The following is a 19,645-nucleotide window of genomic DNA, read 5'->3' as shown; positions in this document are numbered from 1 at the left end:
ACACACACACACACACACACACACACACACACCGAGAGAGAGAGAGAGAGAGAGAGAGAGAGAGAGAGAGAGAGAGAGAGAGAGAGATCCATTGGTTGATTTCTATGATCATCCCAACAGAGGATGGATCCTGCAACCCAGGTATGTGCCTTGACCAGGAATGGAACCAGCAACCTTTCAGTGCACAGGACTATATTCAACCAACTGAGCCACTCCAGCCAAGCTTGCTTTTTTGTTTAAATTTTTGTAGTATTGTATCAGCCGCAGTATTGGCATTTAGGGAATCTCTTTACTTGTGCAATGTAGGCTTTGTGAGAATTAACGGACTTGACTCTTTGGTCAAACATAAACCATAGAACAGCCTGGCAATTCATCTCTCTTTACAAAATTAAAACCAAATTAAGCAAAGCAAAGCAAAACAAAACAAAAAGAGGTTGTATGGAAGTCTTTTCAAGAAGCATAATTTCCCCTTTTTCAGATGTATATAATCATGACCAACATCTCTGCATTTTGAATGAGTCTAAGGAGAAAAAGGGAAAGTAATTGATGTTACAACATATAATTTCAATTTCAAATGTCCTCAGACTTCTTAAATACCTTTTAAGCATAGGCACTCTTCAGAGAATACTAGGAATAGTCTCCAAATCACTGAGCCTTGAGCTTCTTGAGTGTTGTTCAGACAAGCCCTGGCTTGGTCAAATATACCCTTAACTGTAACTGAGACTTGGGGCATCTGCTGAGTTCAGGTGAATCCTAGGACTGTATTGATAGAGAGTTGAGAGAAGGAGGGGAGTGATAGCTGCACTCGGAAAACTTGCTGATTTCTGGTCACTGCACTTTATTAGGCCATGGAGAAAGGGAGGCCATTTGGAAGAGAGTAGAGGGAATTATGACCAGATCTGAAAATGTGGCCTTAGAGGATCAGATAAAGGAACCAGAAACCAGGAACCAGAGAGGATAATGACCTATTGTGTTTGGGAGTGTAGTTGGGGAGGTGGTGACTAGAAGAGGAATAGAAGAGCAGTACCTCATCTGTGACACCTGCAAGCCGTAGAACTAGAACTGATGGGTGGAAGTCACAGAGAGAGAGGAATTCTGTTGAATAATATTTATGGAACTTCTATATGTAGGTAGATGTCTATGAACTTTCATGCACATTACCATTTTTGATGATATGAGACAGTATAATTTTTAAATAAATTATATTAAGAGAACTTGGGCACACTGAAATTGTTCATATTGCCCTGTGATGAAATGGGAAACCCTTGTCATGTAGGTATTTAACTGCTTGGGAATGTTATGGAAGGAATTTTAGCATCTTCTCTATTCAAAAGCAAAATCTCAAATTTCAAACTAAAGTTTAGTAAATTGTCAGCATCCCTATTTATTTATGTTATGCATATTGTTAATATTGCTCAAGTGATGACAGATTTTCAGCAAAGCAAAGAAAGAGAAATTACTCGTGAACATAGGAACATGAACTACTTAACATTTTAAAGGAATTATGTCTTTTATTAATTCCAAGGAATGAAAACAGTGTTAGTTTCTTCTTAAAAGAAATAGTAGAGATTTTGAGAAAACTCCCATTTTCACCTTGTTTTGTTCTTGTTTTATTTTTACAGCTGTGATGATGGCTATGCTGGGGCGAGATGTGAGAGAGTTGATTTTTTTTACCTGAGAGGAGACACAGGACAGATTCTGGTGATTTGTTTGACAGCAGTTATGGTGACATTGATCATTTTGGTGATTGGTGTCTGCACATGCTGTCAGTAAGTATTTTTAATTTAATTTTAAGTAAATCTGAGAAACTATCTTCCTAATTCTTTCCCTCCTTCCTAACTTTTTGTTTGTTTTTGCTTTTATTTAAATAAATCAATTTCCAGGCTTGCCATCAATTATTTAAACTATTTATAGTAAAACACATGATATTTGTCACTTTACTGAGCACAATTATTATAATTTAAAATCAAATTTGTATAAATTTCCTAACTTAAAGAAAACTATTATTTAGTCCTAAAGTTTGTTATATTTTATGTGAGTTTGTTGGGCTAAATCAGACTCCTTTTCTCAAGCTGCACCATGACAAACTAACTTTGAAAGATTGAAATAAATGAACAAAACATTTTTTTCTCCACATCAAAATAATGAATTTAATTTATGAAAGATAATCACACTCTTGTTCTTCTCATTTACTTTTCATTATATGCCACAATTTTGGAACTCAAGAAACACTTTGCTTTTGTCTGAGAGAGAGTGGCTTGGTATATTACTTAAGATAGTTACTTTTGGAAACCCATCGAATGGTTTGTTAGACTAGAACTCCCAGGTAGTATGCTAAAAGTCTTCAAGTGCTATCTTTCTGTCTTGAGAAACTAGTGCAGCCTCCTAAACTGCTACAATTACTTCTGGTCTGCGGTCTACATCAGAAGAGGGTATCTCATGATCCCTTTCTTCACAGCCATCAGGGATGAGAAACACAAGCAGAGCTTCTGGGTGACTGATTTTTGTACAGCTCTGCCATTGAGTGTCTTTGAAGCGTTGGAGGACTTTCTTAACATCTGAATCCTTTAGTTACATTTTCTATAAAATTAGAGGATTAAAGCAGAGAGGATAATCTGTAGGATTCCTTCTAGCTATAAAATTGAAAACTATTTTTTATTTTGCCTACTTTATAGCAAAAGGAACTTTTATAATGCCAGGTTTGGGACAGAGTGTCTGTTGGACAGAGCTCAGAGGTGGCCTATTTCATTACATTAATTTTGAGTTATACTTTAAAAAAATGGGACTACAGTCCAGGTTTCTAATGTATCTGACAACTTAATTAACATTCCAAAAGTGCTCTTTGTTTTCTTACGTTTGTTTCCAATGTGTACTATATCTTATATACACACTAAATAATGCTGTATCAGTCTACTTTGTAAAATGACTTGTTTTGGAAAATGTTCTTGTGCTAACCAAACTCCATCAACACTCAGGTGCCATATTCTTTCTATCTACTGCCATACTCTATCCCATTGTTGCTTATTGTAATGATCAACAGAGCGTAGGGAGAGAGATGATTTAAGAGAAAACCTCAAATATTTAAGAAAAAAAGGAACCTATGCACTCTTAACAGTCTACAAATAAAATCATGCCCAGCTTTCTTGATGATTAGTTTTGTCTTCGAATGAACTAACAGGCCCATGCTAATTTCTAACACCATTTTCCAAGTCCCCTTCGAAGGAAAAAGAAAGAAGATATGCCAAATCTTGGTAAAGATATAACTCCTGTAAATGAAGATATTCAAGAGACTAGTATTGCTTAATGGTGAGTATGATAAACTTGGTAGATGGGAAACTAATCAGGTGGCATTTATCTGGGAAAACGGGGGCTTAATTGCATCTAATAAATCATTGATTGGAGTTTGATTATGTTTAAAAACATCTAAAAATAAATAGAATTTTTCATAAACTCTGAAGTCAAATAAAATGTTCTCATATCTTTCTCTCACATGTTATCACAGAGATGCATGCATGTGGGGAGAGGACTTTCATATACTTTTTCTAAGGTACCCAGATCAATTGGTTTTTAATTTTTAAAAATATATTTTTATTGATTGCAGAGAGAAAGGGAGAGGGAGAGAGATAGAAACATCAATGATTGGCCCACAACTTAGGCATGTGCCCTGACCAGGACTCAACCATGGTCTCCTGGTACAAAGGTAGATGCTCAGCCACTGAGCCATGCCTGCTGAGCGGTTTTCTAATTTTACATAGTTGTGTAGTTATTTTATATTTTTTCTTCCTCATTTTTGGACACAAAGAACAGGTTGAAAGACATCTCACATTGAGAGGAAATAACAATAGTAATGTTTTATTAATAGCTTCATTTATCAAGCATTTACCACATGCCAAACACTGTTGTTCTATGCTCTTTAAATGTTGTATCAGTTAGCTTCCCAGTAGGAATCACAAATCCTCTGGGATGATCCAATAAAGTGATTTTAAAAATATATTTTTAGTGATTTCAGAGAGGAAAAAGAGGGAGAGAGAAATAGAGATATCAATAATGAGAGAGAATCATTGACTGGCTGCCTCCTGCATGCCTCCTACTGGGGATTGAGCCCACAACCCAGGCATGTGCCCTTGACCAGAATCGAACTAGGGACCCTTTAGTCTATAGGCCAATGCTCTATCCACTGAGCCAAACCAGCTAGAACCAATAAAAAGATTTTGATGAAGGGACTGGGGTAGGGGTGGGGTGTGGGGGGGATAGGGTTGAGGAAATTCACAGGAACATGGAGGCTCCAGAGTCTAGCAATGGCAGGAGGCTGTACCCCTCCCATGCCCACGAGGGCTGGAGTTATGTTCCCTTGGCCCTGAGAGGTGGGCTGCTGGAGGGCCCACCAGGCAGGAGCTGTTGCTGTGGAAGGAATTAGCCCCTGCTGGAACCTAAACAAGGAGGGAGGCAGGAAATGGAGAAAAACACCCCAAACTTCCTCTCCTTCTGCCTTCAGATCTTCAGCAGTAGCCTTCCAATAGCTAAACCTAAGAACCAGAAAGGCAAGGGAGCCCTTGTGATGCAATCTGTAGAGTCAGCCCCTTGGAGGGCACAGCAGGCAGAGAATGACTCTGAAGGGGCAAACAACCATCACTGGGTCGGTTTGGCTGTGATAGTGCCAAACACAACCAAGCTGGTTTAAAACAAAGGAGTGTTTGGCGCACATGAACTGGCAATCCGAGACTCCCACGTAGGGAAACACGAGTTCTCTCTTTCTGCTCACTGTCTAAAGAGGCGACTTCATCCTTGATGACTTCCGCCAAGGCAGGTAGCAATCAGGGCCACAGGCTTCCTTATTCACTTTCAGCAAGAGCGAGGCAGTGACTTTCCATAGGTCTCCCAGCATCACAAAGAACCTCCTTTCCCAGAAATGCCCAGATTAATGGGGTACAGTAAATGCCTCTCAAGAAATTATAATGTTCTCTGAACTTATTACCAGGATAACACTAATGAATTGAAAACAAAAATGCTGGCTCTCTAGATATTTTTTTTTTTGGGGGGGGGGATATTCATAGCACATTTTTCTTTTAAATGCTTGCTCTTTTTTGTTTCCTACAGTCTCTGAAGGTACCTCCAGGTTGGTTGCAAGCTACAAAATGCCATGCTCAACTGAAAATGACAGAATGTGTCTCAGGAAAACAGCTAACAAAATGAATTTTAAATCATGTATTTACCTTTGTTTGTAACAGTTTGTGTTGTTTACTATTGTTTTTATTATAATAATAAATTTTATTATTGTTTAATAATTGGGAAAAAGTACCCAGTTAAGAAGGGAATATTATTAAACTTCCACTTAAGCTTTGTCACCAGGATTACTAGTTAACTAAGAAAAAAAAAATAGTGGGAAGGACTCTAGATCCTAGAAGTTGCATTAATAATACATCTACCATTTATCTAACACCATGTGCTTGGAGTTTGAAATATGTTATTTCCTTGAATCCTTGCAAGAATCTCTGAGATATCTATTATGATCCTTATTTCCCATATATGGAAACAGACCCAAAGAAGTTAAATAATCTAACCCAGATTTTCAGAGTTGGGAATTGGTGGAGCTGAAACTGGAACCAAGATTTACCCCATTCAATGTATGTGCACTGAACCATCATTTTTGCTTCTCACAGTTGGTACAACTTAACTCACTAGATAACCCAACACTTTCTACTGAACTGTGTTTTGTCATGACTCTGAGATACTGGGGCTATTTTCCTGCAGAAACTCAGAATGCAGGGTCCTGAATATATGTTACTGTTACCACCATATTTTCTGCAGCATTGACTTTTATTATGTTCCTTTGCTCCTTCCTATAATGCTTAGAGACATGAATAAACTCTAGGTTAGTAAAGCAAACAGATTTGCCCGCTAGCTAGTAGAATGCATAGAGCTATGGAAAGGAAGTGCCTGGCAGTCATTAAGCCCCAGGTAAGTGTGTCTGTTCACTGAAGTATCAACAATAGCACTGGAAGATCTAGTTATCCCCAGGATAATGGTCAGTGACAGCATAGCAGAGCCCAGGCAGAAGCTGGTTGTGACCCTATCCTCGTTTTTGTCCTTCTAATAAGCAGTACCTGTGACTGCTCTCAGTGGAATATTGTTGCAATGAAATTTCGTGTATACAACTATTATTTGAGACCATCTCCCACATGCTCCTTTAACTCCCTAGTATATTTAATAAGGACTCTTTACAACTGAAGAAGCAAAACCTACATTTACCAACATCCCATAGAATATTGAACTTTCAACATTGACAGGCTAGGTCTTTTACAAAAACACATGGAGGACATCCCCAAATTGCTGCACTTTGGCTGTTGCACCTGTCAGCCCAGCAGCTCCTTTTCCAGAATCTTTGTAAATTTTATTTACGGTGTAGATGCCATACCTAGAGTGAAGTGGAGTATTGAGAGAAAAGGTAAAGCTGTATATCACTTTCTATTACACATCGTGTTTGGAGTGAGACTGAGGCTGTGCTTCTATGTAATACGGATTTAGCTCAAATATCAATGAGAGCTAAGTCAACAACTGATAATTTTCTAATCCTATTTTTTTTTCCTCCTGACTTAGACATTCTTACAATAGGATTATATACAGCTGATTTATGTTGTATATGTTTTCTTTACAAGTCTTCTGGACTCATTTCATGCCCTTTCTCTTTCTCAGTCTTCTTTGATACTGAGAACACTTGAAACAAATGCTTATTTGAGCATTTAAAACAAAAAAGAAGGCGTAAATGTTTTTTCTCTCCTGAACTGATGTTGGTTGACCAAAGGAATCTCTCAAGACAATTCAGACGGGGGATTTTGTTTTGATCCTAAGATGTTAATGGTGTCTTTTGAAAACTGGTAGGTCTGATGTCAAGAAAGAACTGAGGATTTTCGTATCTTTTTCAAAATGTATTTATAATTGTTTTGCATATATTAAATGAACTTGGATATAAATTGTCAATATTATAAAAAATAAAATTAATTTATTTTTAAAACAAAGAAAACGCATATATACTCAGGAATTTTCTATTGGTACCACGTATTATTAAGAGAATTACATTTGAATATTAGTGCTTTCAAAAACTTTATATTTTATAGGGACTACCATTATTAAATTTGAAATAGTCCATTCTGACCAGATGTTTTCCTTAGAAACTAAGAACTTGGAAGTGTGGTAGACATACCTATGGGATTGTCTGCCCAACAACCTGCCCATATTTTTGACCCCACTTCCAGCATTTGGCTGGTCTAAGGGGAATATTTAATGAAGTTGGGCCAATTGGAGTCATTCCCATTCAAAGCTATAGGCAGTCATGTTTTTCCTCATGTGGATCAGAAAAGCAAAGGAAGCTGATTAGAAAGAACAGAGATATAAGATTCAACTTTCCTAAGAGTCTGAGTCCCTAGTACATGTATTCTCAAAGTTTAGCCTCATCTGTTCCTGTCTGTGGCCTCTGTGAGACATGTTATCTTTTTAATAAATTCCTCATTTGACTTGCTATTTGGGTTTCTGTAACCTGGAACAGAGATCCTAATTTTAGTGCATCATGAGGTTGTGGACAATAGTTTCTTAAAGCAGAAATAATATCCTCTATCAAACAGAATACCAAATTATGGTTTTCACATAGTGCTATCAATTGTATTAGAGGAACATTTCTAGCAACAATATTCTACTTTCACATACAGCATTCAAGATGATATTTGCAGAGCATAGAGAGGGAACAGGGAGCTCAGCGAGCATTGACTGGGCACCTACTATATCCTACGCACTGAGCTCCCCACGATGATAAAAGCTAAGGAGAAATAAGACATGACCCCTGAGGAAGCTTACAGTTTAATGGAAGGAACAACTACTCACTGATCATCTCCATTCAATTTGGTTCTCTAAAAGGGGCTGAAGCCCTGGGGAGCGGGCAGGAGCAGGGTGGAGGGGGTCAGTGAAGGGGGAAAGGAGGGACTTCTATAAGACTTTCAACTATAAAGATAAACTTAAAAGCATAGAAAAAAGAGGCAGAAGGTATTATGGGATCAGAGAAGAGAATGATTAAGGCATCTTGGAAGGAGTCAGTGAAGGCTCCTGAAGGCGATTATATCTGAACTGCACTGGCTCCTGGGTAAGGGCAGATATTTCTTGGATCCTTGTCAAATTCCTCAGAATTTCTCTTAAATTCTAGCAGTGGGAGGACCAACAGATGTTGCTACAAGGGGATAAAAAAAAATGGAAGGAATCAAGGTTTCATACCTTGTTCCAGAATACCCCAGGCAGATGGAGTAAAGAACACAGGCATGTGAGTTGTGAGGTGAGATGTTCCTGGTTCCGGTGACGTTACATTATTAAGTGATGAGCTATGATGGGAGAGAGCTTTATATTTATTTCTTGAATTAAATTATTTGGGCCTTTCACATTTTCCACTTCATATCATTGCTCATGATATAAGCAAGTGACACTGAGTGTGAAGTAAAATGTTCTGGGTCAGATAATTTGCTGCTTGACTAAGGCCCTGGTGTGTGCAAAATTCTGTGAAGGAGGTTCAGGACATATTTCAGTGCCCATGGCTTTGAGACCAAACTATTGCCTTAACACGATCTCTATTTTAATATATTCTGCTTACATTTTGTTATGAATAAAAAAGAAATTCATTTCGTTATGAATTTATTAAAAAATATTTATTTTGTACCTAGTACCTTAGGTGCTGGGGCTATATCAATGAACAAAATGCTTTAAAAAATCTGTCACTTCATAGAGCTCATAATCTAGTGGATACAATATTTCATAGAATAGGATTTAAACAAGGCTTATCCAAGAAGGTATGTTACCCAGCGGACTTTGTCATCAGACTTTTAACCTGTCCCACTGTCTTGGAGAATAGAATTCAAGATGGGCACTCACAGAAGTCAGTATATGGAGGGATCAGCAGGTTTTCCTTGACCCAAAATAACTTACATATTTTAATAATGTCTCTCAAGAGCAAGGAATTATAACTATGTTTCTTCAGTGTAAAAATCTTGGTTTATACTTTGGGGTGTTTTTTGTTTTTGTTTTTGTACTATGGTTGATGCCTTTGGGCATCTGTTCTTCTTCAAAGAATCCTTCATGCTTCAAAGCATTTTTCTGCAAAAGAACCTGTTCCATGTGATCAGCATTGACAGCTGAGCGATAATGCTGGAACATAACATGCATTAGTCTATTCCTGCCTGTTTGTTAATGCTGCTGTTCCTGGGAATGTGTATCTTATAATAATATCTAGTTGGCACTTCTGCAAACTCATTCTTCCCGAGGACCTGTCAGCCATTGATGTTTGAAGCAGTCTGAAATTCCATATTCAGAAACTAAATAAACTATATGATTCCAAAACCGACTTTAGTAATTATACTCAAGAGATAAATTGTTAGGAATGTTTCTGCTATTGAAAAATTCAAATGTGGATATATAGGTATGTGTAATTTATCATTATAGTAAGTACTTGTATTATAAAAGAAATGTTAGTCAAATGTGTTTTTAAAGACATTTTCTTTCATGTATTATTATTCTTACAGAAGTTTAAGTTACAAAAAAATAAAGGTGTGACAGAAGTACTTTAAGAGGTGTTCTTTTTTTCATTCTTCTTCAGTTTATTTAAAAGAAGTCAAACAAAATTCTTCAACACAAAACTCCTTAAAATTGCTTTTTGTGACACATGTAATTATTCTTATAGATGTATGCAGAATATAAAATATTTCTATTATCCAAACTAGACAATTTGTCATATGCTCATTTTTAGTAAGAAGTGAGAGAGAACCATTATCTGACTTGCTCTGCAAAACCATTTTGAAATACTGTAAAGTATCAGCTAATTTTAATAAACCTATTTCTAGAATGTTCTTTTTTTAACAACCTAGGAACATTGTTTACTCCATGAACTGGAACTAACAATTCTTAAAAAGTCACTTACACGGTATGTTTTGTTTGTTGGTTGTTTTTATTCCTAATGTTAATCTAGTCTTGGGCTGTACCGCCACCCCTCTGCCTCTTAACTCCAACTACATGTCAAAGTATCTGAACTCTTTCCAAACCAGTGCTCCTGATCATTCTATACATGGCATAGGGATGAAGAAACTGGCTGCTGAACTATTATAATACAAAGGCTACATGAGCACAGGACCTTTATTCAAACAGATCTGGGATTCAATCCCAGGTCTATCACTTATTGTGAGGCCCTAGGCAAGTCACTTAACCCCTCTGCTGTTCTTATCAATGGAATGAAAATAAATAATAGTGTGGGCTAAGTGGATTAGATGAGATAATGCCAAAAAAGAAATGCTTAGCCAGCACCTGGAATATTTGAAGCAAGCACTCTCAAGATAAGATTTCAATTAATGTTAGCTACTATTAGTAAGATCAGTAGTAAGAGTGATGAAGAAGATGGTGACGATAATAGTGATATTTTCTAATAAGTCTTATTAAAAACAAAGAATTCATTTTTATGTTAAGTCACTGTACTGACATAGTGAAAGTTCTGTGTATTTTTAGGGATTGATGACCCTTGTGGAAAGAATGTCTCCCTACTCTTGTCTGAACAAGCCATGGTGAGGTAAAGAATTCCAACTCAGGGACAGGCCCTATAAAATTGGCTCATTTCTCTCTCACTCCCTTCCCAATTCCCCCCTTGAAAGTATCCAATGAGAAAATTAAGGAAGAATTATTATGTTGCTATTGAAAATAAAAGCCTAGTCATTTTTAAATTATGATGAGATAAGTTAGCTATATTTGGAGATGGAGTTGGACTTTACTACTTGTAAACTAAAAATTATTGGTTGTATTCAAAGTAGCTTAGGCCAGAAGCTAAGAATTACCTCTCCTATTTGTTATTGATGGTGAGCTTGCACAGTAAGAATTATTTTATCCATTTACTGGTTAATAAACCTAAGGCTCAGGAAGCTCAAGTACACTGACACATCAAATTACTAGAAAATCATTGTCATCTGCTTCTTAACTTTGGTATCTCAGACTTTGAAATAAAAGTGCACTAAAATTATACACTTTCCAAACAGAAAGAAACAGAAATGCGTTGTTCTGGACTCGACCAATTGGCTAAATAAATGATTACTAAAGCTCAGTAGTTGACAAAGCTTTAAATCATTTTAAAAAGTAATACCCTGAACAGGAATAAAATAAGAACATTGTATAGCAACCACCTCATTAGTGGTGGGGTTTTTTTGTTTGTTTGATTATTTTTATTTATGTTTTTAAATATGTTTTTATTTATTTTTTAGAGAAAGATGAAAGGAGAGGGAGAGAAAAACATCAATGTGAGAGATAAACTGGTCGCACTCCAACCGAGAACCAAACCTACAATAGGGTATGTGCCCTGACCAGGAATTGAACCTGTAACCATTTAGTACACAGGAGGATGCTCAGCCACTGAGCCACACTGGCCAGGGCTATTTAATTGTTTTTAAAATTGAACCTTTCTGCCAAATTTAACAGGCTTAGCTACCTATTTAAAAGTTAAAAAATATCTAAAAATAGGGTAAAAAAACTTGTGTATCCTGATTAGTAATATCGAGTAAAACATATTAAGTGAACAACATGGCATGCATACTAACTTAATATCATGCTCTTATTGGAGAATATTTTACTTGGTGAAACCAAAATAAGTTTTCAAACTCAGGATATGAAAAGGTAATAATTCGGCTATTTCTGAAGCTTTTACAGAGTGAAGTTTTATATAAATTGATGTCATTTAAAAATATTTTTCTGATAAGCAAAATTAACTACGCATTGCTTGAGTCTCTTGAATTCCACAGAACTTCATTAAATTAAATCCCACTATTCTAGAATCTGTCACCATTCAGGAATAGACTAGGCAGATGCTTACTTTCACAATAACTAAGAAATAGTATTTTTTTAATCATAAGAGAAATATTAATGTCAAACCTTTCTAATCCATTGAAAATTACACTGCAGAAGCAGCATCTTTTTTTCATGGTAATATCATCACCTCATGTGACATCAGGTACATGTTTGAAATAAAACACATTCTTATAAACTACCTTCAGATTCTAATTCAACTGATTAAATATTTCCAAAAGCTGACAATGAGCACACACACACACACACAAGTGTTCAAAGTACAAGGAGGGAGAGAGAAAAACTGGAGACAGTGAATTTTTTCAAGTAAAAGACATATACACCATAGCTATAATAAAAAGCTTCATACAATTATACATCTATCAAATGTATATTCAGCATTTACTAAATGCATAGCATACTGCCAAAAACTCAGAATAAAAGAATGAACTAGACTTAGTCCATGTTCCCAAGAATTTTGTTTTTTAGTAGAGAAGATGAGCAAATAATACCTTGACAGTATGGACTAGTGATTGAAGGGATTAGGGAAGATTTCTCAGAAGAGGCCTGGAAGAATGAGTGGGATATGATAGGCAAGTATTTGCCAGAAGACATTCCAAGGTCCAAGCTGATGTCATACCAACCCTTTTCCACTGTCTATATAGAGATGTTCCTAGTAACTCAGTAGCCCGCCTTGAATAGGTGGCCCATTGGTGTGTGACCAGGAGATAAAGTTTAGTCATCACTTCCTGGTTCAGATGCTGACTCTCTTACTTTTCTTAAAAGTGAATTTTTACTAGACACATCTATAGTGTACCCATTTCATCTCTGGAAAGATTTCAGGGATTGTTTCTAAACTGTTTAAGTTAAGAACAAGTAGGGAGAAATTTGAACCCAATCCAGGTCATCCCAGGCCTTCAGTAGGACTCCTAAACCCTAACTATTTTCCTCTCTACTTCCTCCCTCACACCATTCTCCCTTTAGGTTCCCTGTCCCTCCCTGTTCCCTGATACCTCTTTCCTTATCAAATCTCAATCTCCTTGTGTAGATGCTTCAGCAAGCAATTAGGAATGGAAAACTGGAATTCAAGAAAAGTCCAGGTCGAGAAAAGAAGAGCCTTGAGCAGGGGAAAGACACAATGAGATGACACCTTTATAAAGAATCGCCAAGAGAACAGGCAATGGTCCAACAATAAAGATTTTTTTTTAAATAAAATAAAATTTTAAAAAAAGAATACTGGAAATGGACTAAAGGGCCACAGCTGAGGTCATGAGGAGAAGCTTGTGTCCTGATTAGTAATACCATTCTAATAATAATGAAAAAGGGGAATGGAGAGATAAGGAGTATAACCTAGATCTACTTCAAAGAGCAAATAGCCAGTACTATTGTGAATAAATGAGAAGGGAGGAAACAAAAGTACCTTTGATTTGTGAGCAAGAAAGACTGGGACACAGAAGTGCTGTGGTTGTGACAGCAAGAGCAAGGTGAGATGAGAGCTGACTTTAGGAGACAAGATAGGTTCCACTGTACATTCACTGAGTTGCGGGCTGCTCATAGAACATCTAAGTTAAGATGTCTTGCTAGTGGTTGCAATAGATATATTATACACACAGGATGAAAATACAGATTTTGCAAAGAAGTGGAACCACAAGTGTATTTTATTTCCAAATGTATGAATATAGAGCAGAAATCTTCACCCTCAGAGATGCTCTGAAGTCCTTGAAAAGGAATGCAAATCTGTGCATGTTTCAGTAAAAAAAAAAAAAAAATGCAAATCACACTCCAAATTGGTTGTGCAGAAAAAAAATTTAATAAAAATTAATGTGGTCCACTACTAATTAGTTTTTCTCTCCTGAATATTTATATGCTAGGGAGTGTGAAAACAAACTAATTAAATGTCCAATTTGGTTTAAATTAATGTTAAGAGTCCCTTCCAAAAATTTCCTGGCTCCCTTGGAATACAAAGCTTAGGCTCTTTGAGAGTGTCCATTTTCTCCTGTTTCTCTCACTAAGGTGCTGTGCAGGGATGAGGAAAGGGGCTTAGGCCTCAGGTGGGCCCTTGGATTGTTCTGAAAGGCAACCTCTGTTATCAACAAGCATGCCTCCTGGCCAACCTGCTATTTTCTGCTGGTCTTCGATGCTGAGTTCTGAGGCAGGTGACCTTATTGTCCCATATTTCTGTCCCAGGCATGATCCCAGGGAGCAGTGACCATCCTGCCCTTCTGACTTGACTTCTCATACCTTATTGGCTTCTATCCTCTCAGCCTCTAACTGGCCTCTGACCAGGTGTCAGGCCACTGGCAGGGTGTATAGTTCTCAACTCGGTTCCAGACCACATAGAATCAGATGAAGGCAAGAAATCTAGCTTCCTGATTGAAAGTAGCTGACTGTCATGGCCAGGGAAGACTACGGCAGGATTGTATACTCAATGAAACCAAAAGAGAAAATTTAATTTAAAATCAACACCGCTCCCCCCCATACATATCATGGGCATGTTGCTGAGTTGAGGATCTTTAGGTTTATCAGACTCTCAAGGTGATTTGTTACTCCCTCAAGTGTTAAAAACCTCCACAGAAATAAAGATAGAAAAGTTTAGGTGCCTCCTTGAAAGGAGCAACCTAATGAGAAGAAAGAGGGGCCAGCCAAGGACCAAAAGAAAGTCCAGAGATGGGAGGGGAACAAAGAAAGTGAATTGTAAGACAAACTACAGAAAAAGAGAAAAGGAATGAACAGAGAGGGTGACCTGTGGTAGCATATGTCACAAGGATGAAACTAAGAAAGTCAGAAGTTTCAATGGGTCAGAAGCAACAATCCATTCTCTAATAATATAGAAAGTTGCAGTTTCCCACCCATTGCAGATGGGCTCTTGTGAGTTAAGCTTGCAGAAGCAGTTTTTTAGAGCTGACTTAAACTATTATCTTAGTTTCACTTAAATAGAGAACTCGGAGAAGGAGCAGGATGCAGGCATTAGTGGTGATGGTGGCCACAGTGGGACAAGGTGATGGAAAAGATTTAAGATTTAGAAGATGTTTTGTAAATACCTAATGGTGTTTTGTAAATACTTAATGGAGAGCCCTAGGTAGGGACATGGGAGAAACCAAGGTGACTGGTATGAAAGTTTCACACAGGCTTGTTGTTATAGAAATCTCTTAATTTAACTGGTTGGCCTCAACCTCTCTACTTAATTCCATTATGTCAAATGATATGGTGGTCCTCACGGAGACTAAAAAAGAAGAAATTGGGTAGCAAGGGTTTGTCAGTATTTATCCAGCACAGCGGGCCATTAGCTCCGGCATCTCCAGGGCATCCTGGAGAGCATGTGCCTGTGTGCTGAACTACCTGCTATACCCTTAGCCTGGCCACCTTTTTTCCTACATGCCCATCTGCATTTTAGGGCACATACCTGGGACCCTATTTTCCTTTTCTGCTTACTGATGAGAATCTGCACAAAATTTGGGAGGTGGAAGGAAACAGAAGCTGATATTCTCTAGGGACAGTTGTAAGCTGGTGTCTGGACAGATGGCGATAAGGTTTGCAGTGGTTTCCAGGTGTGTTCCTGAGAACCAACTGCTTCTGGCTGTAGCTCTCCTGACCTTTGATTCCTAAGCTTTTCCAATGGTTGTACAAACTATTCTACATGAAAACCCAGGGAGGTTCTATTTCCCTGATGGATCCCAGAATGAGGCATTGGGGCAGTGACCACCCTCAAAAATATCACTTGCTTTGCTTTAATTATTAATGTTAAGGATTATTAATATTACTTCTTGCATATGTTGACGCCAAGAAGGAGATACCTTGGTGTCCTAGGTCTCATTCATTTAAAATGAAGACTTGGGAGCAACTATTTAGTTAGGATACACAAGTAAGAAAGTAGGAAAAATGACACAGAGAAGGGGAGGAAGGTAGATTAGTGACAGAATTATGGCTTGGACAACCAAGCTTATTCCCACTGGGATACATTTGAGGAACGATGTAGAGTCCCCCTTAGAAGTGTTCCATCAAGGTTTGTGCCAAAAAGGAACTTTTATCCACAGACATTTCTGGGGTGACGTTAAATCACCTATACTTTTGACATATCCTGCTCACAGATAGAGCAATCTGCCTCTATGTGGAGAAAGCCCTCAGACAGAGAAGCAGACAACGGTAGGCACCTGAGGTAGAAGGTAGACTGTCTAGATCTGTGGAACTGACCTCTGGTGGGAGTGGGGTTAGAGAGGGTATGGGGGACATGGCTTCCCTGCAGGTCCACCAGCCTTTCTCTTCTGCTTCACTGCAGTGACAGAGCAGAAGTCAGGGAGCAGAAGGATGAGAGAGGAGGAGAGAGGAGAGGAAGTAGATGAATGTGCTGGGAGTATGAAGGCAAGCAGGGAAGATGGCTAGAATTTAGCTAGTTCCTCTGAGAATATCCACACAGCACAGCTGTGTTTATTCCTGTCTTCCTTTCCCCAACACCATCTCTCTTATCTTCTCTCCCTTTTCTCTCTCTCTCCCTCTTTTACTCTCCCCCTCCTCCTCTTCCTCTTCTTATAATTAATTTCAATTTCAGTTAATGCTTACGACAAAGTCTGAGAAATTAACTCAGTTATTTTTAAAGACCTTAGCTTATGAGTTCCCACAAAATAAAATGAGATTTCTTCCTCTAAATGACCTCTCTCAGACTGCTTTCTCCCTCTAAGGCTAAGCAAAAACAACCACCTGCCTTCAGCAAATACACACAGAATTATCCAGTAGGTTGCCATGGAAACTAAAGGAAAAGAGAATAGAAAGATAAGGCTAAATATTAAGGATTTGTTTGGCCTTAGTGACTACATTTTCAGACCTGAAATTCTTTGGTCTATGACAATGTGAACCATAGTACCCTTTCAGAGATGCACCAGGTGAGTCCTAAAGCCATGCCTAACCCTAGGTTTCTGTGCACTTTAGTGCTTTTTCACCAGCCCCTCCTCTAACTCTTTTTCTCTCTTCCTGAAGCTCATAAAAGAGCAATTGCAAATGACCTTTGGTGGTGGCATGCATTGGTGGACAGGACAAAAGATTTGGAGTCAGATGGAACTGGGTGTGCAGCTCAGCTGTGGGTGGTAATTTTCCATTAGCATTTTGATATGGGAGACTCTTATTACCTAAGGGTATCTTAATAATTTACTTTGTATGTTTAAAAGGTCTCATTTTGTTCTTAAAAGATAAAGAGTGCTTCAAGGACTAGTGAATTTTTTTCTGCACTTCTTATAGCTCATGTTCAAATCTGAGACTTATTTCCTGTTAATAAACATAATTTACTTAGTGCTATAGTTAAAATATTGTGACACAAGTAATTCAGAGTGACAAGAATGCCCACCTATGTCCCATTGCTCAGAAACTTCTCAGGAAACTCATCTTCACTGATTTGGAAAGGACCAAGGGACATTATTAGCAACTAGAGGCCCGATGCACGAAATTCATGCAAGAGTAGGCCTTTGCAGCCACGGTGGCTGCCTTGATCCCTCCCTTGCAGCCGAGGCGGCTGCCTCTATCCTGCAGCTGCAGCCCCAGCTTTGTCTGGAAGGTCGCCTGGAAGGATGTCCAGAAGGACATCTGGTCTAATTAGTATTTTATTGTTATAGATGGTAGCACCATTATGTCAATTAGCCAAAAATCATACCTTGAGTTTTCAAGAAAACAATTTCTACTGGAGTGTAGGGAGGTCTCATGCAAGTAAGGTTAGAATCAGAAAGTCTGTGTTTGAGTTTTATATTATGGAATTTGTTAGTTAAGTGAAGTTGGACAGCTACTTATACTCTATGGGTCTCAATTTACTTAAAAGCTAGAGAATAATTTATAAATGCCTAATTGGACTGCTGTAAGATTTTCTTATTCTTTTTTAAAAAATATTTTAATTGATTTCAGAGAGGAAGGGAGAAGAGAGAGAGATGGAAACATCAATGATGAGAGAGAATCCTGCATGTCCCCTACTGGGGATCGAGCCAGCAACCCAGGCATGTGCCCTGAGCAGGAATTGAACTCTGCCCTCCTGGTTCACAGGTCGATGCTCAACCACTGCACCACACCACTGGGCTAGGATTTTTTTACTTTTAATAAAGCTAACATTCATGTAGCACATATTATGTGCAAAAAATCATTAAGTCTACTATGGTAGACTTAAATAGCCATAATATTTAGTAGTTCTCATCGAGAGGTAGAACCTATTTCTACACCACTTGAATATGAGTTTACCTGTGTAAGAATAAAAAAACTCTCCTATAATTATTTACATAAGTTCAATAAGAATCTGTACTCCTTGTAACAGGAAATTGGAAACTGTTTATGTCATCAAGGCTTTGACTGGAATGTTTGAGAAAGACATGCATATTCTTAGATATGACCAGGCAGCTTCAAGGAACAAAGATTGACTGACAAAAGCCTTCATGGGAAAATAGCCTGATACCTTGCTTATAGGGTTCCCAGCAGCCTTACCTAAACTTTGCACTTATCTTTCTCTGCTTTTAATATCCAATCAATTAATTAAAGGAGACAAAGGACTTAAAACACCACAATTTCTAACTAGGAGATTATGTATACTGGAAAACACACCTTCATAAAAATTCTTTACCACCAAGATGAAGAGGTCCATATCAAGTACTCTAACCAATCCATGAGCAGCCACAGAGGATTTGAAATAAAAAAAATTATTAGGAAGTGGACAGATAACATCTGTTATAGACAGCTAGCCCAAGATTCTGGACCAGGTCCGTGTAATCTACACCTTCATTTTCCCTTTTTGATTTATTTTAGTTCCTTCCCATCTCACAAATAACATGAGAGACCAAGTACTCACCATATTTATTGTTTTCTTTTTTCTATTTAATTTCTGTCTGGAAAGATAACTCAGTATTGGATATCATGTTTATCCCACTTCAAATGTCAAAATGTGTAACTGGTAGTACACAGAGTCAAGAGTATTCAATGCTTGGCACCAACCCCAGAAAAGGGCAGGCATTGCAATAAATGAATACATATTTATAAACTTATCAAAAAAACTTAAGGTAAATTGCTGAAATTACCGCCAAAGAAATAGGCAACCAGGAAAATATCTTCAGATTCATTTATGTAAATTGTATTAGACAATGGAATTTCTCTAGAATATATATCAACAGAACAATGAGGCATATGCATGAGAATTACTACATCTTGCTGTGAATACATAAACACCCCTCATGAAGTATAAACCTATTATACAGCATCAGAAAAGAAGCTACTTGCCTTGGTTCTAAGTCTCTACCAAAGGACCAGGATTTAATGTATATAGTAACCTTTTTAGTTGGTTGCCAGTAGGGATGAGTTCATTATTTTTTAAAATATTATACATTGGTTTAATAATTCTATTATACCTGTTGTTTCTCCCAGTTATGTGAAGCCATGGACCAGACTCCAGCTAACATTATGCTTGTTCAACAGATTGAACTAGCCACCTACACCTTTCCAGAAGGAGCTATTCTTCAAAACAAATTCAAGATCCTCCTTGGTGGTTGACTGATGACACCCACTTTCTCTTTCTCACCCTCTTGTTATTCATAACTCGCCTAAACTATCTCATCACCTGCTGTAACCATCCTCTGGGGGACACAACCTTCTAGGATTAGGCTTCCTAGTAATGTGGGACAATTCCCTGAACATAAAGCAGCCATTTAAGCATAATTTTAAAAATCATGTAGATGTTCATCAGTGATGCTTTCTGCAAAAGATCTTCATGAAAAGGGGCAAATGCTAAGATAAAAATTCTGAGATGTCCTAGATTAAATTATGGCAAGCAGAGAGAAGGAGG

At 37.7% G+C, this 19,645-nt stretch overlaps 1 protein-coding gene across 2 annotated transcripts in view; it reads left to right on the top strand.

Annotated features, from left to right (window-relative positions):
* BTC (betacellulin) overlaps positions 1-5,364 on the top strand; it is a 41,194-nt gene extending 35,830 nt beyond the window's left edge. The window contains exons 4-6 of one of the 2 annotated variants that reach the window (XM_080663922.1): positions 1,623-1,769; positions 3,211-3,306; positions 5,098-5,364. In XM_080663922.1, coding sequence (XP_080520048.1) covers positions 1,623-1,769; positions 3,211-3,304 — 241 coding nt within the window. In that variant the 3' untranslated portion in view covers positions 3,305-3,306; positions 5,098-5,364. Of the gene's footprint in view, positions 1-1,622; positions 1,770-3,210; positions 3,307-3,502; positions 3,526-5,097 lie in introns of those variants that run through there. The other variant, XM_080663923.1, reaches the window with a different exon arrangement.
* The last annotated feature ends 14,281 nt before the right edge of the window (positions 5,365-19,645 follow it).

This window comes from Plecotus auritus (assembly GCF_963455305.1).
Source record: "Plecotus auritus genome assembly, chromosome: 1".
Classification (NCBI taxonomy): Eukaryota; Metazoa; Chordata; class Mammalia; order Chiroptera; family Vespertilionidae; genus Plecotus; species Plecotus auritus.
Note: the sequence above shows the minus strand (reverse complement) of the source record. Positions and strands in the feature narration are given on the sequence as shown.